This window comes from Rhinoraja longicauda, chromosome 42 (assembly GCF_053455715.1).
Source record: "Rhinoraja longicauda isolate Sanriku21f chromosome 42, sRhiLon1.1, whole genome shotgun sequence".
NCBI classification, from domain to species: domain Eukaryota; kingdom Metazoa; phylum Chordata; class Chondrichthyes; order Rajiformes; family Arhynchobatidae; genus Rhinoraja; species Rhinoraja longicauda.
This window is the reverse complement of record NC_135994.1, coordinates 1,353,491-1,377,045: the sequence shown is the minus strand read 5'-3', so window position 1 is coordinate 1,377,045 and position 23,555 is coordinate 1,353,491. Positions and strand designations below refer to the sequence as shown.

Genomic DNA, 23,555 nt, shown 5'->3' with positions numbered 1-23,555 from the left:
AGAAGGTGGTGGTGAGCTATCTTCTTGAACCGATTCAGTCATTCTGGTGAAGATGCACTCATAGTGGTGTCAGGAAGAGAGTTGGACCCAGTGATGATCAAAGAATAGCAATATATTTCCAAGTCAGGATAATGTGCCGCTTGGATAAAAAACCTGCAGGTGGCAGTGTTGTCTTGTGCTTGCTACCCCTGTCCTTTGCGGTAGAGGTGACTGGTTTGCGTCTTGCAACCACAGCGTGCCAGTGGTGGAGGGAATAAATGTTGAGGGTGGCGGATTGTGGTGCCAATCAAGCAGGCTGCATGATATTAAGCTTCTTGAGTATGTTGGAGCTGCACTCATCCAGACAAGTAGAGGATATTCCATTACGCTTCTGACTTGTGCCATACAGAAGATAGAAAGGCTACAGCATGTCAGGACGCGAGTCACTTGTCGCAGAATACCCAGTGTGTGACCTGCTCTTGGAGTCACAGCATTTATGTGGCTGGTCCAGAGGCAGCAACTATTGAAGGCAAGTGCAATCAGACTCCATTATACGGGAAGGCATTTGAGATGCTTCAAAGAGGTGCAATGCCATTTATAAGGCAAGTTTATTTCACTACTTAAAATGACGATTGTCCAAAAGACGTCCATGTTACATAGGAGCAACATAAGATAGCATTAAAATTCCCAAGTGTTATGGTTTCAGACTTAAAGCCACTCTCTACATAAACGAATATGAAGTATTTAATGCCTCATCTTTTTCTGAAGCTTCCATCCCAGTGAATTGAACCTGCTGTTATCATTCTATAATGATTACGATGTTCTTATAGTTTTGTACCTCCAACAAACACAACTATTAATATTTGTGCAAAATATGACTCCAGCCATAGGAAAATTTTCCCTTTAATGCCCATTGACTTCAGTTTTACCAGAGCTCCTTGATGCCACACTGGGTCAAATCCTTCCTCGATATCAAGGGCAGTCAATCTTACCTCAAATGTGGAATTTAGCTCTTTGGTCCATGTTTGGGCCAAGGCTTTGATGAGGTTAGGAACAGAGTGGTTCTGGCCAAAGTCATACTGGGAATCGGTGAGTGGGTTATTGATGAGTAAGTGGGAGCACTGTCAATGACACCTTCCATCACTTTGTTGATGATTGAGAGCAGGCAGATTGGATGGTGTTTATTATGTTCCTATAGTTTTGTACCTCCAATGTCAAATGTCCATTACATTAACACTCTTCTGATATCATGATATGTTCTGTAACAAAATAACCAAGGAATAGAGGAGCCAAAGAGTGAATACAGATGAGAAGTTTTAATTGAATTCCTTGCTTATGTTCTCTGGTTCCAAACACAGATTGCCCTTTAGACCCCCAATGGCCTTCACTCTACCACAGTTCCCCTGTTGTCAAGCTGGAAAGGGTGCGGAGAAGATTATCAAGGATGTTGCCAGTATTCGAGGGCCTGAGCTATAGAGAGAGGATGAGCAGGCTAGGGCTTTATTCCTTGGAGCGCAGGAGGATGAGGGGTGATCTTACAGAGGTGTACAAAATCATGAGAGAAATAGATAAGGTAAATGCACAGTGTCTTTCACCCAGAGTAGAGGAATTGTTTTGGGTTTAACCTGAGGGGAGAAGATTTAATGTGAGGGGCAACTATTTTTATACAAAGGGTGGTAGGTATATGGAACGAGCTGCCGGAGGTGGTAGTTGAGGCAGGTACTATCCTAATGTTTTAGAGATATTTAGACAGATAGGATAGGTTTAGAGGGATATGGACCAAACGCAGGCAGGTGGGACTAGTGTAGATGGGGCATGTAAGTAGGTGTGGGTAAGTTGGGCCAAAGGGCCTGTTTCCATGCTGTATGACTCTATGATTTGGTCAGGCTTCCCCCATTTTCACTTTTCTGTGCCTGCAATACACTTCCTTCTTTAGTTTTATTTAACCCTCAATATCCCTTGACATCCAGGGTTTGCGAGGACTGGTTCTCTTGTCACTTTTCATTTTTCAGTGGCCCTGAACGCTCACTATTTCACTTTTGAACAATTTGTCTGCAGTAGTTGCTCCCAGTCTATTTTTGACTTATTTATCATAAGTCCTGCCTTATGAAATCAAAAAATCAGCAATTTTTTTAATTTCTGGCCTAACCTTATCCATTTTCATAACTACCTTAAGACTTGCAAAGTTATGGTGACTATTTCGACTGTACTCTCCCACTGATACTCAGACTACTTGCCCGGTTACGTTCCTTAAGATTGGGTCCATTACTGCCCCTTCTGCAGTTGGACTATCTATACACTGGCTCAAAAAACTCTTCTGGATGCATTTTTAAAATTTCACCCTCTCTATATCTTTTAAAGTGATCCCAGTTCATGTTCAAGAAGTTAAAATCCCATGCTACTATAACGCTATTATTCTTACACACCTCTGTGATTTGTCTACATATAAACTTTTTCATCCTGTTGAACGTTAAGGGGACAGCAAAGTGATCATTCCCTTTTTGTTTCTAAGTTCCAACCATATGGTCTCATTTGAAGAGCCTTCTAGGATATCCTACCTCATTACTGCAGTAATGAACTCCTTAATTAATATTGCAATGCCATCTCCTCTTTTACATCCCCACGTGATCACTCCTGATGTTTCTATAGCCTGAAATGTTGAGTTACCAGTCCTGCCCTTCTTTCAACCATGTCCCTGCGATTGCAACAATATCATATTCCCATGTGCTCATCGATGCTTTCAGTTCATCTGTGTTACTAATCAGACTCCTTGTATTAAAATAGATAAAAATTTAACCTTGCATTCCTCCTCAGGCTAATGCAAGGCTAAATTGTATAAGCCTTCTACAATTCCGGACTGATTTGTTTTTCTTCTACAATTCCCCCCTCCCCAACTACACATCTACATTCTGTTCTGTTTCCAAACCAAATTAATTAAAATCCTTCCCAAAAGCCACTTGCTAACCTCCCTGCAAATATGTGGAACTTGTTCTAGTTCAGGTGCGATCCGCCCAACTTGTAAGGTCCTGTCTTTTAATCTATTGTCAAACGTCAAAATACAGGACCTCATCCCTCTTTTTACCTAAGCCTTTAGTGCCATTGTGAACCACTCTTCCCTTTGCAATAACCTGCAGCCATTTAGTGACATCTTGATCCTGGTACCAGGGAGGTAACGCACCATCCTGGACCCATGTCAGCGGAAACAGAAGCGCATGTCTATTCCCCTCACGATTGAGTCTCTCACCACTAGTGCCCTTGAACTCTTGCTCCACTCCCCTCATGCAGTTGATCCACACACGGTACCTTCACCTTGGCTCTAGCTGCTCTCCCTAGAGGCACATTCATCCTCACCATTTTCTAACATTAAAAAATGGTTTGGGAGTGAGATGCACTCTAAGGTTTAACTGGCTCCCTGCCTTTTTCCCCTGGCAATCACCCATTCCTTCTTTCAATGCCTTTCCCTAAGCCGCAGGGTGACAACCTCTAAAAACATGCTGTTAACTCGGCTTCATGGAAACACTATAAAACTGAAGACAATGGGCATCAAAGGGAAAACGATCGAATGACTAGAGTCATACCTTGATAAAAGAAGATGTCTCTGGTTGTTGGAAGTCAATCATCGACCTCCAGAGATCTCTGGAAGAGTTCCTCGGGGCAGCTGGGACCGACCATCTTCAGTGAAGGAGCTGGAATTGGTGACTACAAAATAGAGTTTGTGGTTAGAACTAAAGACAATGCTATTGTCTTTCTCAAAAGTTAATTGGAGGAAATGTCAACAAATTTAGGACTAGATGGTAGATAGCACAACAATTTTGTAAAGCACCTTTACCATAGCAATACCTGGGGCTTCCTAGAAGCATATGGGAACAAATGTAGAGCAGTTTGTACAGGGTGATGAGTGACAGGAACATGGTTCTTCAGCACACTGGCAGCGAGATATTGTCGGGAAGAGATTTGACTGAATATTTCTGGTTCTATTTTATCTGGCACTTTTTTCCACGCAGAGGGTGGTGGGTATATGGAATGAGCTGCCAGAGAAGGTAGTTGAGGCAGAAACCATAACAACATTTAAAAGGCATTAGGACATGGATAGGAAAGGTTTAGAGGGATATGGGCCAAGCGTGGGCAGGTGGGACTAGTGTATTTGGGTACCTTGGGCAAGCTGGGCCAAAGGCCCTATTTCCATGCTGTATGACTCTGCAAATACCACAAATCAATAGTTTATTTGTCCTAAATTGCCTTTTATCACGAACTGTGGCAAAGATTGCACCTATGCTGACATGGTTGAGAAGGGATAGTTTATAATTACAGACCGTAACTTGTAATCCCGGTGGGACTTTTTAAGTACGATGATGGGGTGGATGCCTAATTAGAGAGATTCAAACACAGAGCTGCTGAAAGGAAGTTTATGGATTCCGGAATTGACAATACATTTAAAGGTTTTGGAAAGAATATAGAGGTTGGAGATACTACTTTAAATGAATTGATCTCCGGTTGTCTCTGGTGTGTTTGAAAGCTTTGCTACCAGTGTGGAAGACCCTGAAATTCCTGCTGTATTTTACAGACATGAAAGCTCCATGGCATTGTTAATTGGGTATCATTTAATTTTGTGGGTAAATCTACATTTAATAAGCCCCAGCACAAAATTGGACTGAAATGTCCCCTGTACAAATCTGAATTATCTGCCAGAGGAAGTTGTGAAAGTATATAAAATTACCACTTTCAATATACATTTGGACAGATATACAGGTAGGAAAGGTTTAAGGAGATATGGGCCAAATGGGACGAGCATGGACAAATTCAGCCGAAAGGCCTGTTTCGGCTATACAGCTCAATTACTCTGTGCTGGAAACGCTCTGCAGGACAGGCAGCATCTGTGGACAAAGAAACAGTTCATGCTTCAAGCCAATGATGCTTCATCAGAATTGCAATGTTGCAAACAAGAAACGGACCGAAAGCGTGACCCCTGTTTCCCACAGATGTCTCGTGGGAACGTTGCTTGACAGATCGACTCGATAACTCATACCTAATATGTGGCAGAAGTCTCATTAAAACCTTCCTGCGATGCATGTTGCAGCGGGAGGCGGATTGCAGCGCCACAGGGCATCTTTTCGTGTTAGATGACGTTCACTGAGAAGGGCCGGGCCCCTTCACGGTGACGTCAGCTTGTGGTTATTAGACGGCTCGGCGCCGCCCCGCCTGGGAGAGACGGAGCGCCAGAAAGAAGTGGGCTCCGAACTCCGGCACCCTCACTCAAACATGGCCGGCTTATCAGCCTGGTTCTGGAACGAGCGGTTCTGGCTCCCTCACAACGTCACCTGGGCCGACCTGAAGAACACTGATGGCGCCGAATACCCTCAGGCCAGCGACTTGCACTTCGCATTCCCGCTGGCGATCGGCATCTTCTTCGTCCGTTTGGCGTTCGAGAGGTGAGGGGTTGTGGTGCTGCTTGGGGGGGTAAAGGAGGCAGGGATTGGGTTGAGTTGGGGGGGGGGGGGGCGCGGGAGAGATCGTGGTTGACTGCCACGGCGCCGTAATCAGTCGGTGCTCGCAGCCGCACGCTACCGGAGAGGCTCGAGGTGTCGCCTCTTTCCCGACCGGGGGGGGGGACACAGTACCGGGGGCGTTGATTGGTCCTGCTGATCGTCTCCGTTGTCAGCGGCACGTGGCACCCGCGCTTTCCATTGACGCTCGAGCGCTGTCGCTCACAGAAGCGATCTGTCAGCCAACAATGGGCGGGTCTGATGTGCACGTTTGGTCAGCGAGTGTGATCATTATCGACTTACCAAAGAGCTCGGTAAATTTTGGTAAAGGTAAATATCTAATCTCGAAGTTCACGGTTGTGTTTGCATTTATTTCCTGCAGTGGTACAAATAATTGTAAAAAAGTATGGTTGCCATGTCTGCCACCTCCATCAATGACATCCTGAGAGTTGTCTTTAATTGTCATGTGCACCCGGGCGGGAACCATGACATTCTTTCTTGCTGCAGCTTTACCATCATGTTAAACTCAACAACACAGCTGTTGAATATAGATTCAGTTTAGTTTAATTTATTGTCACGTGTACCGAGGTACAGTGAAAAGCTTTTGTTCCATGCTAACCAGTCAGTGGAAAGACAATACATAATTACAATCACGCCATTCACAATGTACGGGTACATTTTGCTCCCAAAGCTTTTGATAAGAATGTGGTCATGCCGTTTGGGGCAATTCCAACCAATAGTTTTACAGTGTTATGTTTCTTGTAGTCGGACCATGTCAAAGCCTGCAACTGTAGATGCTGTGGTCGTTCTATAAATATCTCTGTGCAGTCGAGAATGCATCTCAGTGCTGGACATTTATTTATTATCTGTTTCGGCTGTGTGGACCTTATCAAATCATGAATTGTAAGCATGTCCATTCGGTACAAGTTACAATGCAAAAGAAAATGGTGCAAGTATATTGAACTAATTGATACAATCACAAGATTATAACTGAAAATTAGAATGTCAAATCTATATAATGGTACACGATAGTGCAACAATTTTAGGCCCACCCTTCTCATCATTCCCCCGCGGTCTGAATAAACCCACTTTTGTTACTTTTTAAAAACAATTTACTTAATAAAACCTTAATAAATGCGCTTCCCCCTCCCCCCGGGAGGATCAGCGCCCGTCCCGGCGGGCCTCGCGCCTGACCTTCCTCCCGTGGTGCAGCACAGTGGCAGAGGGTCCAACAAGATGGCCGTCGCCACCGCTTCCCGCCCATCGTAACCGAGTTGCAGGAGAGGCTTCGGCTCCACGCCCGGCACATAGGAGATAAGGGGCCGAGGTCAGTGCCTTCTCCCTGTCCCGCCCATGGCCCTGGAGGACATTCCTCATCCAGCAATGGCCCATGCCATCGCCGCCGTTCCTCGCCGCCAATCAGCACTAGACGCACTGGGCCCAGATAAGTGGCTTTTCCCTCTTCCCCCCTTGCCCGCCCACGGAGCGGTAGGATATCCAGTTTGAGCCTTCTGGACGATGCACTGCAGTCCAGGGGATGGACAGAAGAGAGGAAACTTCTGTGTGATTTCAAATGCTGAGGTACCCAAAGGTGGTCATGTATGGGGTGTCTTTCATCCTCTGATTGTCTGAGGTGTTCTTTTTGACTGGCTACAGCTCTTCTGATTCCAGGAGGTGCAATGCCAGAGAGTAGGTAGATGTTGTTCAGTCTTGTTGTCAGTCTTGGTAGGTTTCATGCATCCACTGATGCAGCAACAGCTTGTGTTTAACACAGGATCAATCTTCCTTGCATGAGCTGAGCACTCCCATACTGCGCAGGCATACTCAGCAGTGGAGAAGCAGAGAGCCAGAGCTGTTGATCGAATGGTTTTAGAATTTGCTCTGCATTTTGAGGTACTCGGCTTGCTAAGAAGAGCATTTCTGGAACTGAATTTTCCTTTAAGCTTGGTGATATGTGCTTTGTAGGTCAGAGATCGATCAAGAGTCACACCGAGATAGGCTGGACTGTCACAGTGCTCCAATCTGACTCCATTCCATATGATCTTCAACCTTCGATTTGCATACTTGTTCTTCAAGTGGAAGGCGCAAACTTGGGTTTTAGATGGATCGGCTCTCAGGTGATTCTCTTTGCAGTATGAGGACCGGTTGACTAAAGCCTCACACAGAGTAGCTTCTGCCTCAAGGAAGTCAGCACTTTGGCTTGTAATACACAGGTCATCTGCATAAATGAAACTCCTGGTGTTGGGATGGATAGGCTGGTCGTTAACATAGATATTGAACAAGGTGGGTGCCAGGACACTTCCTTGAAGGAGGCCGTTTTTCTGCCTGCACCAGCGACTTTTCTTTCCTGACAGCTCGCCAAAGAAGCGTCCGTTTTCAACCAGAGTCTTCACCAGGTTGGTTAGATGCAAGTTGTGTGTCAAATTAAGTACTTTGGGTAACAGTCGGCGATGGTTTACTGTATCATAAGCGGCTGAAAGGTCTACAAAAACAGTGCCTGTGATAACACCTTCCTGAAAGCTGTCCTCTATGTGTTAGGTGAAATTGAGAAGCTGATCTGTGCAGGACTTCCCAGGCTGAAACTCTGCTTGCTCCTTTATTAGGGATGGCTCTATCACCTGGCTGAGGTGAGTCAAGATGAGTCACTCAAACAGCTTTTAGGTGTGGCAAAGAAGTGATATTGGCCTGTTGCTCTTTGTTGCTGAAGGATCTTCGCCTGGCTTCAGCAATGCTATGACACGTGCACGACGCCAGATCTTTGGGATGTGACATCTCTCCAGGCAGGTGTTAAATATGGCCAGCAACCACTGTTTTGCCTTGGTCTAAGGTACTTCTGTGCTGCACCAATCTGATTCTCTGTGACTAAGTAATGAATTGCAACAAAGAATTAATGTGCTGTGGAATAATGGCTGATGATTCTCTGATAAGCACGTTTCTATTTTCGGCTGGATTTTATGAGCTGGAGGAAGGGCTGGAGGTTGCCAAACATTTTAATTCTGCTTCCCATTCCCACACTGACCTTTCTGTCCTAGGCCTTCTCCATTGTCAGAGTGAGGCCAAACGCAAATTGGAGGAACAGCATCTCATATTTCGCTTGGGCAGCTTACACCCCAGTGGTATGACTATTGATTTATCTCACTTCAAGTGACCCCTGCATTCCCTCTCTCTCCATCCCTCCCCCACCCATGTCTTACCAGCTTCAAAGTCGTCTTGTTGAGTCTCATTGTCTGTACTCATTCTCACCTAGCAAACAGCTAACAATACCCTGTTTCCTTTATCATTGTTACTTTTTTGCATATCTTTCATTCATTTGTTCTATCTCTCTAGATCACTGTCTATATCTCTCGTTTCTCTTTCCCCTGACTCAGTCTGATGAAGGGTCTCTACCCAAAACGTCACCTATTCCTTTTCTCCAGCGATGCTGTCTGACCTGCTGCGTTACCCGGGATTTTTTGTGTCTCTCGGCCTGGCTTGACCTGTTGGGAAATTATAAACTGCACAGGCAAATAATGATTTGGGAGAAAATATTAGAACGTGGATGAAACACTCGCTTGTGTTTATGGATGCGAAAATAGAAAAACAACTGACTTGTGGCTCCAGTCATCTTAGATAATACATGAACTGCAATCGTGTGTTGTAAACAAGATACGGGCAATAATAAAAGTGCAATATTGTCACATAAAAGGCAAGGGTAACAGTCTAACAGCCTTGTAATTACAGCACTAAGTGCTTTATAATATATAAGGGAAAGTAAAGAATCTGACTTATTTCACTGTAAATTCCCTGAACTGTTATCAGCAGTTCAGAGGATCTGGCTAATCACTTTCCTATTTTGAAGAATTGTAAATACAGAAGGTCATTGATCCTCGAACACTGCATTGTTGAACGAGTAAATATTTAGTCATTTTATAGATATGAAATGCCTTGCCTGCACTTGGGTATACCTCAAATACAGTACATGGGTGGGGGGCCTTGTTGATCAGCATCCCTGTTGTAGGATATGGGTGTTGTATCAGGGGGACTTATTTTTGTTCACCTTTTCTGCCCTATGCTTGTGTTAAGACTATACTGAGGGTATTATTGCAATAATGGTTGAAGTTACTAAACTAAACTAATATTTAGAGGTGTGGGCTATTATTTCTGAAGGACATAAATATGTATTGCATCATGTCAGTTGAAAGATTGAAATTCAAATAATTGGGATTTTGGGGGAAATAAAAAACTGTCACTTGCAACCACTGGAAGTAAACTGAGTTTATATGTGACTCCAGGCCCACTGTTTAATAGAGGAAATGAGGAGAGAGCTGGAAGAGACTATTACCATGTCCATGTGTCCAAAGGAAGGTTGGTTGACTGACGGGCCATGGAATATATCCTGGATATTTGGACCCTGGAGCGAACACAGGAGTTCCTTGCATAGATGCCTATAAAGTAGGGCTTGTATGTGCTTGGATGACCTAATTGGCTGTGAAGAGCAAGAGACATTTCTGGTTCCCAGGATGACTGTAGAAATCTTTATTGGTCTATTTCAAAGTGCAAAGCTCCCAACTAGCTGCATTTGCTAAAGCTTGCCTCTGTATAGGCAACTTTTTTTTACGCTTCCCTGTTTTAGTTTTGGGGGATGGCGGAGCAAGACATTCGTTCGTCTTTTACCTTGTTTTGATGTTTTACACAAATATGATAATAGATTTCTTTTGGTACTTTGAACATTCTTTTCTTTACCTGGGGATGTGTGTGCTTGGTAACTTCCATTAGCCTATAGGGGTGGGACTTGCAAATGGGTGCCTGCTTTCAATATCAGTCTTGCTGCCTAGCATTAAACATCTGCTCCAGAAGGTGGTCCCGTGTGAGTCAAAAGGAAAGTGAAAAGCTCTCAAGCTGAGCACCTCCTCGCCAGAGTGTTTATATGCAGCCACATTGTTGGACCACCCCAATGTCAATCCCTTTGTGTTAATGGAAAGACAGCATTAGTCAAGCTAGTTATTTGAAGCTTGCAGGTTCTCGGGCAGCTCTTGTGCTGAAAATGTAAAGAGACTAAATTGTTGTAAAGGAACATTGCATTATTAATTTGTTCTATGTACCTTTTCATATCTCTCGGTTCCCTCTCCCCTGACTCTTAGTCTGTAGAAGGGTCTTGACATGAAACGTCATTTATTCCTTTTCTCCAGAGATGCTCCCTGTCCCCCCTCTGAGTTACTCCAGCTTTTTGTGTCTATCTTCTGTGTAAACCAGCATCTGCAGTTCCTTCTTACACTCTTGTATTTAAGTTGGTTGTATAATGCTTGTACATTTCCCACTCTCTTTAAACGCTTCATGTTCTCTGGCAAATTTGATTTATAACTGTGCAATACATTTCCAACAAGTGTGTTTAGTTATTAATAGTAGCAATATATGTTTGTCCAGAAAAACTACCAGCCTGGCACCACTGAAGTCCCAAGGGTGCCAGATTAATGAGTCTTGCTATATTTCGCTTCTATTGTTGGCATTGAAGGTGAGGACCACTTGTATTAAAATTGGATGCAATGCATTGGTAGAGCAGAGTCGTGTAGGGTTTGTAGGTTTGAAAATAAACTTTCCTGTGGCGCCTTTCGTGACACTGCTGTCTCCGTACTTTCCAAGCAGTGATTAAGTACTTTGGTAGTGTGGTCCCAGCTGTAGTGTAGGAGATTTTCAGTTTGCAAGCTCCCATGGATAAGAATGTGATTCTGAGAAGGTATCACATCTGCCTTTAAGTGATGGATGATTTGAAGGATAAATGTTGGCCCCAGGATATTAAACGCGGGTTAGACATTGACACAACGATTTTAATTGATGTGTGTTTTGAGGTGTAAACAAGTGTTGGCCACGTAGAACTCTGTTTTGTATTTGTACCAAAACTATCATGGCAACGTTAAATTATTTGTATAATTAATGAGCTGGAAAAGTATTAGTATTGTGCTTGATGTTTCTTCCCACATTTCTTCTGCGAGTTTGTCATTATTTTTAATACTCCCTTCCTCAAAACAGTTTATTTTGTGAAGGGCAGGGGTGAGCTTTGGTTGCTGCAAGTTCTTATGTATACACCTGGGCCTTTGCATTGCAGCTCCACGATTACTGTTAATATTCTCTGTGAGCTGCTGCTGGCTTGCAGCGGATCCTAAGCCTTGGGTACTCTGGCACCGTTGAGGTTGGAAGAGGTGCAGAGCGGTCTAAAACGAAGCAATACTATTGTCATTCTCCCAGTGATGGTGGGTCACTACTTGTTGTGGAGGTGGTGGGGGAACAGCTCATTGCTTGGAGTTAGAACTGAGAAACAATCTAGTGCTATAAACATTGGGAAAAGATGCAGTGATCACAAGAAAATAGAAGCAGGATTAGGGCATTCAATATGATAATAACTGACCACACGGTCAGAGGAAAAACGTACAAACTCTGTACCCGGGACTCTAGCGCTGTGAGGCACAACTCTTCCGCTGCTCCACTGAGATGTGAAGTTATTGATCCCCCTCCACTGTCTGGGTGGGAGGGAAAAAAACATCCTTGCCTCTCCTCTAATTCTACCGATTACATTCCATGTACATCCCCTGATTTCTCATCCCACTGCTAAGGGAACTATGTCCTTCGTACATACTCTGTCAAGGTCCCTTGTAATTTAATACAGCTGACTTGCGTCTCCTCTTGGTTTCCTCCGTAAGCTAGGCTTGTTTTCTATGGAACAATCATTCTATGTAACTATGTTTGAGTCTTGGCAATATTTTTGCATCCTCTCCAGTGTGGTAATATCTTCTCCTTAATGTGAAGACTGAAACATACATAGTTCTCAAGCTGTTGCCAAACTAGTGTTGTTTACAGTTCTAGCATAACCAGTCTGCGCTTGTATTCAATGCCTTGGCTGATTAAAGGAAAGCAACCCATACATTTTTTAAACCATCTCATTGCCTTGTCATGCTACCTATAACAATGGACCTACATTCCAAGGTCCTTCTGTTCCTCCACATCTCTCAGTATCTTCCCATGTACTATCCATTCCCTTGCCTTGTTGTACCTCCCCAAATGCATTACCCCCCACTTCTCTCTAGTAGATTGCATTCGCTATTTTTCTGCCCAAGTGACCAGAATGGAGGGATATGGATTATGCACAGGTAGATAAGAGATGGTCTTGGCATTGTTCGGGATAGATATTGTGGGCTGGAGGGCCTGTTCTTGTGCTGTACTATTCTATGTTCTATGACCACACCATCTTTGCAGTCTAAAGCTTTCCTCTTCACTATCAACTGCATTGGTGAGGCAGATTTAAATTCTTGGATTGTTTTCTCTGGAGCATCGGATGTTGAGGGGTGACCTGATAGACATTTACAAAACTGTAATGAGCGGCATAGAAAGGATACAGTGCATTCAGAAAGTATTCAGACCCCTTCACTTTTTCCACATTTTGCTATGTTACAGCCTTATTTTAAAATGGATTAAATTCATTTTTTTATCATCAATCTACTTACCTGTAGATTGGCCCACAATGGCCCACAATTTTTTTTTTTAAAGCAAAAACAGGTGTTTAGAAATTTTTGCAAAGTAATTAAAAAGAAGTAACTGAAATATCACATTTACTTAAGTATTCAGACCCTTTATTCAGTACTTTGTTGAGGCATCTTTGGCAGTGATTGCAGCTTCAAGTCTTCTTGGGTATGACGCTACAAGCTTGGCACATCTGTATTTGTGTAATTTCTCCCATTCTTCTCTGCAGATCCTCTTAAGCTCTGTCAGGTTGGATGGGGAGCGTCAATGCACAGCTATTTTCAGGTCCCTCCAGAGATATTCGATCGGGTTCAAGTCTGGGCTTTGGCTGGGCCACTCAAGGGCATTCACAGACTTGTCACGAAGCCACTCCTGCATTGTCTTGGCTGTGTGCATTGTCTTGGTTGTCGTCCTGTTGGAAACATAGAAACATAGAAAATAGGTGCAGGAGTAGGCCATTCGGCCCTTCGAGCCTGCACCGCCATTCAATATGATCATGGCTGATCATCCAGCTCAGTAGCCTGTACCTGCCTTCTCTCCATACCCCCTGATCCCTTTAGCAAGTGAACCTCCGCCCCAGTCTGAGGTCCAGAACACGCTGGAGCAAATTTTCATCAAGGATCTCTCTGTACCTTGCTCCGTTCATCTTTCCCTCAATCCTGACTAGTCTCCCAGTTCCTGCTGCTGAAAAATATCCTCACAGCATGATGCTGCCACCACCATGCTTCACCGTAGGTATGGTATTTGGCCAGGTGATGAGCGGTGCCACTTGGCATTCAGGCCAAAGAGTTCAATCTTGGTTTCATCAGACCAGAGAATCTTGTTTCTCATGGTCTAAGAGTCCTTTAGGTGCCTTTTGGCAAACTCCAAGCGGGCTGTCATGTGCCTTTTACTGAGGAGTGGCTGCCGTCTGGCCACTCTACTATAAAAGCCTGATTGGTGGAGTGCTGCAGATATAGTTGTCCTTCTGGAAGGTTCTCCCATCTTCACAGAGGAACCCTGGAGCTCTGTCAGAGTGACCATCGGGTTCTTGATCACCTCCCTGACCAAGGCCCTTCTCCCCCGATTGCTCAGTTTGGCCAGGCAGCCAGCTCTATGAAGAGTCCTGGTGGTTCCAAAGTTCTTCCATTTAAGAATGACGGAGGCCACTGTGCTCTTCGGGACCTGCAATGCTGCAGAAATTGTTTTATACCCTTCCCCAGATTTGGGTCTCAACGCAATCCTGTCACGGAGGTCTACAGACAATTCCTTCGTCTTCACGGCTTGGTTTTTGCTCTGACATGCACTGTCAACTGTGGGACCTGATATAGACAGGTGTGTGCCTTTCCAATCAATTTAATTTACCACTGGCGGACTCCAATCAAGTTGCTCTACGATTGAGATAATCGAGGATAATCAATGGAAACAGGATGAACATCAGCTCAATTTTGAATGTCATAGCAAAGAGTCTGAATACTTATGTAAATGTGATATTTCAGTTATTTCTTTTTAATTACTTTGCAAAAATTTCTAAACATCCGTCTTCACTTTTTTTGTTATGGGTATTGTGTGTAGATTGATGATAAAAAAATAATTTAATCCATTTTAAAATAAGGCTGTAACGTAACAAACGTGGAAAAGTGAAGGGGTCTGAATACTTTCTGAATGCTCTGTAGATGATCAGAACCTTTTTCCAGAGTTCAAAAACTAGAGGGCATAGCTTTAAAGGGGAATTGGAGGTCTGTTTGGGTATAAGTTTGTTTTTAAACGAACCCAACCTTAAGCAGTCTGAGCCTGAAGACCATACCTCGTTGGACCATCACCAAGTCTAACAACCTCTGTTACTGGTCTGTCTGAGAATGGAGTACGAAGTATTAATGAACAGAGGCCACATGGGAAAGACCTAAATAAATCATCCTGGTCTAGATACAAACCCAACACAGCAGAGTGGGATCGCAGCGCTTCTAATCAGGCCCCATCCGGTGTAGATTGTGTGTCGGGTTCTGCTTCCTCCTTGGATAAACGTCCGATTCCTTTCGCTGGGTCTCCCGTGAATGTTCTGTGCCTTTCACCAATTAATCAGCAGAATTTAAGAGCCTGCTAGTTCACTGTTTTAACCAGGGCCAAAAAAAAACTGGCAGTTATGCTAAATAAAGCAATACATAAGGTTCTGTCTCGACCAGTCCCGGGTCCTCTTCCTGACCACTGGAAAAGGTGAAACTTTCTTCCAGATTTCCAGTTCCGTGTCGTTTGAGTACCTGTACACACTGTGCTGTTGAGGGCTTGTCTCCTCGAAGTATGGACAAAGTGAAGTATGCTCAGCTCTGCAGATTCATAACTTTGTTCTTGTTATTTCTGTGGCTTCTGCTTTACATAGTGGTCTGTGAAAATATTTACACACTGTACTTGTAAATGTGGGAACCATGTCATGGAAAAAAATCTCTTCCTCCTTTCAAAGCATCATGCTACTTTCATGAAAATAAAATCCAACTAAAACCTCCCTCTGAGCCAGAAAAGATGGGAGCTCGGCCATCTTTTTTGCCTTGAGTCCTTTCAACTGATGTCTCCCATTGTATTGTGTGTTTGTAAGCAAAAAGAGGTAATTATTTTGTAGGAGTACCTTATTGGAGATGATGTTGAATAAAACTGTCCTGAGCCAACATTACTGCACTGTGCTGACATTGGTGATAGTGGTCACCAGAAGTCTCAAGAAAAATGGCATCCAGTTTTTTTCTGGGAGTTTGGTGGGAAGCAAATTGTCGGAGAATCACCATTTTGATACTGGGGGAGCTTGTTTTGTGAGGGTATCTCGTTAACTTTGGGATAATTAATATATCGCAGAGGCTTTTATCTGCACCCCCTAGCCCCAGCTCGACTAATTTAGCCAGGGAGGGACAATAGGCTGCAAATTGGGATGGGGAATATTTTGATTATTTAGTATGTGCTTGTTAATTTGTTTTTTTTTAATGTCTGCTTTTCAATAGGAGTGTGACTTAACTATCTTTTTAAAAGTTGCTGTTTCCAAAGGTGGGTTCTAGCACGTGTTGTGAAGTAAATATCAGCTTTTATAATGTCTGGTCTGTTCTTTGCTGAGAAATTGGCCCTGAGGGCTTCATGGTAGCAAGGCATTATAATGACCAATGTGTTATGGAGTTGGATGTTGGACTGCAGGAGTTAGTAATCGAGCTATTGTCCCCCTTTCCTCCTCCTTTTACAGTTTCAAGATGATTATGATTTTTTTGTCATGAAATGGCTCTTAAAAATGGGAAATCGGTTGTTTTTGGAAGTTGGATGGAAACTGGCTCTTGCATGCATTTGGCATTCCATATGTTTTGAATGTTAAATGACATTAATCAAAGGGAAAATTGGCCTTTATTTAATTTCCAAAATTGGATTAAAGCATGTGAACTGTGCAGTGAATTTGCAAGCTGACCTTACAACCCTGGGACTTTGTTCATTCCTGCCTGGACTAGATTTAAAACAGCCTGCTTGTACTTAAACTGATGTAAATTGAACTTCTGGTTGGGTGTGAAATTGTTGCAAACCAGCGAGGTCCCTCGTTCTTTTTCTTGAAGTCTTTTTTCCAACTTCACAAAGTTTGCAGTGCAGGAGGCCATTTGGCTTGTCGAATCTGTACAGGCTCCATGTAGATGCAATGCAGATAATCTTGCTCTCTCGCCTTTCTCATAACCTTACAAATTCCTTCCTTTTGAACCTATACAATTGAGTGGGCCTCTACTACCACCCCTGGCTGTGCTCTCCAGATCTTCTCCATGTTCTCATTTATTTTTTTAGAAGTTTTTTTCTTGCATTGCCTTTTCTCTGTTCCTTTGCTAATTGCTAACATGATGAATTTTGTTTCCTGATTCACAGGGTCTGACTGTGAAAGAGAATCTAGTCAGTTCTGAGCTGTTGTGTATAACACAAAACTAAGTCCAAGGCCCAACTAAACAGGAATTCCTAGTGATAGGAAATGAATTTGACTCTGTCACTGCGCTAGTGGGAAGGAGCTGCTCCTGGGCAAGGCTGCTGGATTTCTTTTTGTGAATAGCAGATGTTATAGTGGAATGCAATTTTCTGGCTGAAGAAACGTGGGTTGGAATGTGTAATTGCTGAATGTTGGGAGAGATTTGGAAGACTCCGCTGGAAAAAACATTTACAAAGACCAACTTTAAAACCCAGTTGTTGGGTTCCACTTTGGATCAAGCTTGACTCCAAGTATAATGGTGGTACTTTGTGTTTTCCTTCAGTGAATAGAATGTTGAATTCTTTGCCATGGCCACTATTGGCTGTTATCGTTTAAAAGGGAACTGGGTTGTTTGAAACTGATTGTGTAATCCATTTTGAAATTAAAACTTAATTCTGTTTAGTGCTAAATTTACTCCATGCTATTAAATTCCTACTTTGATTAATTCATTGCTTTCGGTAATTCGGCAAGTAAGAGGGTGTGTAGAGTTCAGACTAAACGTCTAAGAGGGAAATAACCGGTGTTTGCCTTGAGACAAAATACTTTTTATGATTTGCACTTTTAGGAGAGGGGGAATATTCAAGAGTTTTCCAAAAAGAAGCGTTTGATGCAAATGTGAGAGGAGTCAATAGACAATAGACAATAGGTGCAGGAGTAGGCAATTCAGCCCTTCGAGCCAGCACCGCCATTCAATGCGATCATGGCTGATCACTCTCAATCAGTACCCCGTTCCTGCCTTCTCCCCATACCCTCTCACTCCGCTATCCTTAAGAGCTCTATCCAGCTCTCTCTTGAAAGCATCCAACCAACTGGCCTCCACTGCCTTCTGAGGCAGAGAATTCCACACCTTCACCACTCTCTGACTGAAAAAGTTCTTCCTCATCTCCGTTCTAAATGGCCTACCCCTTATTCTTAAACTGTGGCCCCTTGTTCTGGACTCCCCCAACATTGGGAACATGTTTCCTGCCTCTAATGTGTCCAATCCCCAGCGGTAGAGTTGCTGCTTTACAGCGAATGCAGCGCCGGTGACTCAGGTTCGATCCTGACTTCGGGTGCTGCACTGTAAGGAGTTTGTACGTTCTCCCCGTGACCTGCGTGGGTTTTCTCCGAGATCTTCGGTTTCCTCCCACACTCCAAAGACGTACAGGTATGTAGGTTAATTGGCTGGGTAAATGTAAAAATTGTCCCTAGTGGGTGTAGGATAGTGTTAATGTACGGGGATCGCTGGGCGGCACGGACTTGGAGGGCCGAAAAGGCCTGTTTCCGGCTGTATATATATGATATGATAAGATCCCCCCTCATCCCTTTAAATTCCAGTGTATACAAGCCTAATTGCTCCAGCCTTTCAACATACGACAGTCCCGCCATTCCGGGAATTAACCTAGTGAACCTACGCTGCACGCCCTCAATAGCAAGAATATCCTTCCTCAAATTTGGAGACCAAAACTGCACACAGTACTCCAGGTGCGGTCTCACCAGGGCCCGGTACAACTGTAGAAGGACCTCTTTGCTCCTATACTCAACTCCTCTTGTTATGAAGGCCAACATTCCATTGGCTTTCTTCACTGCCTGTTGTACCTGCATGCTTCCTTTCAGTGACTGATGCACTAGGACACCCAGATCTCGTTGAACATCCCCTCTTCCTAACTTGACACCATTCAGATAATAATCTGCCTTTCTATTCTTACTTCCAAAGTGAATAACCTCACACTTATCTACATTAAACTGCATCTGCCATGTATCCGCCCACTCACACAACCTGTCCAAGTCACCCTGCAGCCTTATTGCATCTTCCTCACAATTCACACTACCCCCCAGCTTAGTATCATCTGCAAATTTGCTAATGGTACTTTTAATCCCTTCATCTAAGTCATTAATGTATATCGTAAATAGCTGGGGTCCCAGCACCGAACCTTGCGGTACCCCACTGGTCACTGCCTGCCATTCCGAAAGGGACCCATTTATCCCCACTCTTTGCTTTCTGTCTGTCAACCAATTTTCTATCCAGGTCAGTACCCTACCCCCAATACCATGTGCTCTAATTTTGCCCACTAATCTCCTATGTGGGACCTTGTCGAAGGCTTTCTGAAAGTCGAGGTACACCACATCCACCGACTCCCCTGTCAATATTCCTAGTTACATCCTCAAAAAATTCCAGTAGATTTGTCAAGCATGATTTCCCCTTCATAAATCCATGCTGACTCGGAATGATCCTGTTACCGCTATCCAAATGCTCAGCAATTTCGTCTTTTATAATTGACTCCAGCATCTTCCCCACCACTGATGTCAGACTAACTGGTCTATAATTACCCGTTTTCTCTCTCCCTCCTTTCTTAAAAAGTGGGATAACATTTGCTATCCTCCAATCCACAGGAACTGATCCTGAATCTATAGAACATTGAAAAATGATCTCCAATGCTTCCACTATTTCTAGAGCCACCTCCTTAAGTACCCTGGGATGCAGACCACCAGGCCCTGGGGATTTATCAGCCTTCAGTCCCATCAGTCTACCCAAAACCATTTCCTGCCTAATGTGGATTTCCTTCAGTTCCTCCATCACCCTAGGTTCTCCGGCCCCTAGAACATTTGGGAGATTGTGTGTATCTTCCTCAGTGAAGACAGATCCAAAGTAACGGTTTAACTCGTCCGCCATTTCTTTGTTCCCCATAATAAATTCCCCTGTTTCTGTCTTCAAGGGACCCACATTTGCCTTGACTATTTTTTTCCTCTTCACGTACCTAAAAAAACTTTTGCTATCCTCCTCTATTATTGGCTAGTTTACCCTCGTACCTCATCTTTTCTCCCCGTATTGCCTTTTTAGTTAACTTTTGTTGCTCTTTAAAAGAGTCCCAATCCTCTGTCTTCCCACTCTTCTTTGCTATGTTATACTTCCTCTCCTTAATTTTTATGCTGTCCTTGACTTCCCTCGTCAGCCACAGGTGTCTCTTACTCCCCTTAGAATCTTTCCGCCTTTGGGATAAATTGATCCTGCAACCTCTGCATTATTCCCAGGAATACCTGCTATTGCTGTTCTACCGTCTTCCCTGCTAGGGCCTCCTTCCAGTCAATTTTGGCCAGCTCCCGCCTCATGCCTCTGTAATCCCCTTTGCTATACTGTAATACTGACACTTCCGAGTTTCCCTTCTGCCTTTCCATTTGCAGAGTAAAACTTATCATGTTGTGATCACTGCCTCCTAATGGCTCTTTTACCTCTAGTCCCCTTATCAGATCAGGATCATTACACAACACTAAATCCAGAATTGCCTTCTCCCTGGTAGGCTCCAGTACAAGCTGTTCTAAGAATCCATCTCGAACGCACTCTACAAACTCTCTTTCCTGGGGTCCATTTCCAACCTGATTTTCCCAGTCTACCTGCATGTTGAAATCTCCCATAACCACCGTAGCATTACATTTGTGACACGCCAATTTTATCTCCTGATTCAAGTAATCACCTCCTTTAAAAGTTTTTGTTTTGCTCCTCCAATCCTGTCTTCATACTTGAGTGCTACCCAGTTTTGTAAGAAGTGGGTTGGTGGTATTCTTTCCCCCTTAAACTTCTGAGCTGACAACCTAGCTCTTAATGTCTGCAAAGCCTGGAGAGAGCAATCATACCATGCCTGCCCTCCACATAATGTTCTTAAATCCAACTTCTATTTCTCAGGAATAGAAACTTTATAATCTTGCTAAGAGTTTCCTTCATGTTGGGATTCTTGCAATTTGGATGCAGCTACTTGATTCCTGACTTGAGAAGAAAGACTTGCATTTTTATTGAACCTTTCACAACCTCTAGGCATCCCAAATGCAGGATGGTCATTTCATAAATCTAAATGGGGAATGCAGCAGAGACTCTTATACAGAGAGACTCGGAGTGATTGAAATGAACAAGATCCATTAAAGCAGAAGCTAAATAAAGATATGATTTGAAAAAAAAGAACAGATGTAGGAAGAATTCATGTGGAACTTTGAGTGAATGATATCATTGACCAGTTGGGCCAAATGGCCTGCTTCTGTGCTGCCAATTCCTTGCTCAATTATTCTGGCGTGCAACCATTGTAATGAGACCAGACTCTCTCTCTTGTGGGCACATGTGTAATATAGGTTTGCCTTTTATTTTGCTGTTTCCAATGGTAACAGTGCCCACTCTGCATTTTTAAAGCTTGGACTTTGTAGTCTTTGCGTGAAGCAGCTTCTATCTGGTGTTGAAAACCTCTTTCAAATGTAGCTCTGTTTAAAAGAACACTGCAGAGCAATGCCATGCAGTTAAGGTCTCTGAGGCTGCTGAAACAGCTCTAAAAGCTCTGTGGCTGTGTCAACCACTCCTCCTAACCAACTTGCACAGACCTAACTTCTTGTCTGTTACTGAAACAAGACCAGATGCAATTGTTCCATTGGTAAACTTTTATCCATTGCATGCTTCCAGTAGCATCCAGTATCAAGATGACTGTATCTTTGAGGCTTTAATTTGCAGCACATGTGACTGCACTAAACTAGTATGTATATTTTTATCCAAACAGGTTTATTGCCAAACCATGTGCCGTGAGTCTTCGAATTCAAGCAAATGGACCACGCAGAGCACAGCCCAATGCTATTCTAGAGAAAGTCTTTACATCAATTACAAAGGTGAGTGCTGTTGTCGCAAGACATCTTCAGATTTTTTCCTACTGCTTTGATGCTTTTTTTCTTGCCCTGCTCGCATCTGACTCTGAGCGGGTAGAACGGGGATTAATTCCTAGATATCTGCCAATTAACCTTTTTGTCCTGGCTTCCAATAGTTCAGGGCTGCAGTGTGATGTCCTGTTCTGCTTCTTGTAATTGTCGTCTGCGTTTCTGTATACGTGACTGATAGATGGGCGTGCAGTGATCAGGCCTGTCTAAATGGTGGTCATTCCATTAGTTTCTTAATGACTAATTATTGTTTTTTTTTGTTTTCTGCTTTATTTTCTCTATTTTTGAGATGTGGGTGTCACTGGCAAGACCAGTATTTATTGGCCCTCCAAATTAGTGGATAGATAACAAATACAAGTGAAACTAGGATTCTGACATCGGAGGCCAGACTCCCTGAGGCTATGAGTTGCATCTGGCCCATAAGTGACAGATTAGACATCCCAGTGCCATTCAGTTAAATCGTGAATGTGAACTTGATTCAGTGGTATCTTCTCCTTCGTACTTGCCGTTCATGCCCTCTTCTCTTGACATCGAATACAGTTGCAAAATACTAGAATACCCCTCCAAATCAACCCTTGTACAATTGCTTCCTTGAGGGGTATTGAACCTGGAGTGAAAGTATCATTATTGTACCAAGCTGATATCAAGGTACTGTAAGAAAGAGAACCAATGATGTGGTTTCATTTAACCAATGATGGGCTTGGGGTCTTGTATTCCCATTTTTAACTGCAGGTTAACTGCTAGGGCACTGTTCGATTCGCTCCTCTCCCATTAAGGACACTGGACTCTGTCTTAGGAACTGATGTGCTAAAATGCTGAGAACTATTTTTTTTTAAACTAACCTCATCAATTATCTGCAAACCCCTAGAGCTGACATAAGGAATAGGGGTGTGGTTGTATATATTTGTTGGCTGAACGGTATGTGACCATCTGTGTGGCAAGGGGTTGGGGTTAAGAATTCTCTGGATTGGGAAACTTGATGCTTACAGGGCAGATCTCTGTAGATGGGGGAGTGGGGATTCATGGTTGAAGCCAGGGAGGCTGTAAATGGCCTTGAATTGATCTCAATGGCAAATCAGGCTTGGCACAAGGAGCTGCAAACTTGCTCTAGTAAATGGTTTGAACGTGTAGCTAAAGGTGCAAGTTGAAATGATCAAAGGACTTTGGAGTGGGCATGCAAACTGCAGTGGCTGCGAAACTTCAACATTCAAACATTGAGGCTGTGCGAACAGTGTAGTAAAACGAACTATACTTCAAGTAAAACAGTGACTGAGCAAGATGGTACATAGTGAAATACATATCTAGGATTCTTTCTAGAAAAGGCTGAAGAAAATCCCACAAGATTTGAAGGGAACACCTGGGTGCTATGGTGAGGGTTGTTGATAAAAAAATTATGACCAGTTGTGATGGTTGCTATCTGTATTGCCTATGATCCTTTTGGAGAATAGTCATTAAATTTTACTTGTGCTGGTTTATTATTTATTATTGTCCCGTGTACTGAGAAACGGAGAAAAACATAGTTTGCATGCTATCCAGTCAAATCATATTATACATGAGTACAATCAAGCCATTCACAAGTACACGTAGTGCAAAGAGAAAAATACCAGAGTGCAGAATATAATATTACTTCGTTGTAGTGTTACAGTTCCAGAGAAAGTGTAGATGATGGTGATCTTGCAGACTGCCATTTAAATGCTAAAGAACGAGGATCTGAGAAACTGCAGTGATTGGCCTCCTGTCTCAGTAGGCTGTACACATTTTGAGGTCTGGAGGCTCTGACCCTGACCATAAAATTAATGCAAAACACTAAAATTTAAAAAAACATTCCTCCTCTGATGCCTGAACTGGTAGAACCCGAGTGATACAGCGGTTGTCATGAGTGACTTTAATCTACATATAGATTGGGCCAACCAAATTGGTACCAGTGCTGAGGAGGAGGATTTTCTGGAATGTATACGGGATGGATTTTTAAACCAATATGTAGAGGAACC

At 43.4% G+C, this 23,555-nt stretch overlaps 2 protein-coding genes across 6 annotated transcripts in view; one reads left to right on the top strand and one right to left on the bottom strand.

The window, feature by feature from the left end:
* LOC144612004 (STE20/SPS1-related proline-alanine-rich protein kinase-like) overlaps window positions 1-5,533 on the bottom strand; it is a 53,611-nt gene extending 48,078 nt beyond the window's left edge. For all 4 annotated transcript variants that reach the window (XM_078431429.1, XM_078431425.1, XM_078431428.1 and 1 more), the window contains exons 1-2: window positions 5,006-5,533; window positions 3,558-3,678 (exon numbers count right to left, since the gene is read on the bottom strand). The gene's annotated coding sequence lies outside the window, so the exon portion shown is untranslated. The remainder of the gene's footprint in view (window positions 1-3,557; window positions 3,679-5,005) is intronic.
* cers5 (ceramide synthase 5) overlaps window positions 5,147-23,555 on the top strand; it is a 70,874-nt gene continuing 52,465 nt past the window's right edge. Inside the window, exons 1-2 of one of the 2 annotated variants that reach the window (XM_078431431.1) lie at window positions 5,147-5,408; window positions 21,414-21,519. In XM_078431431.1, the coding sequence (XP_078287557.1) occupies window positions 5,239-5,408; window positions 21,414-21,519 (276 nt within the window). In that variant the 5' untranslated portion in view covers window positions 5,147-5,238. The remainder of the gene's footprint in view (window positions 5,409-21,413; window positions 21,520-23,555) is intronic. The other variant, XM_078431430.1, reaches the window with a different exon arrangement.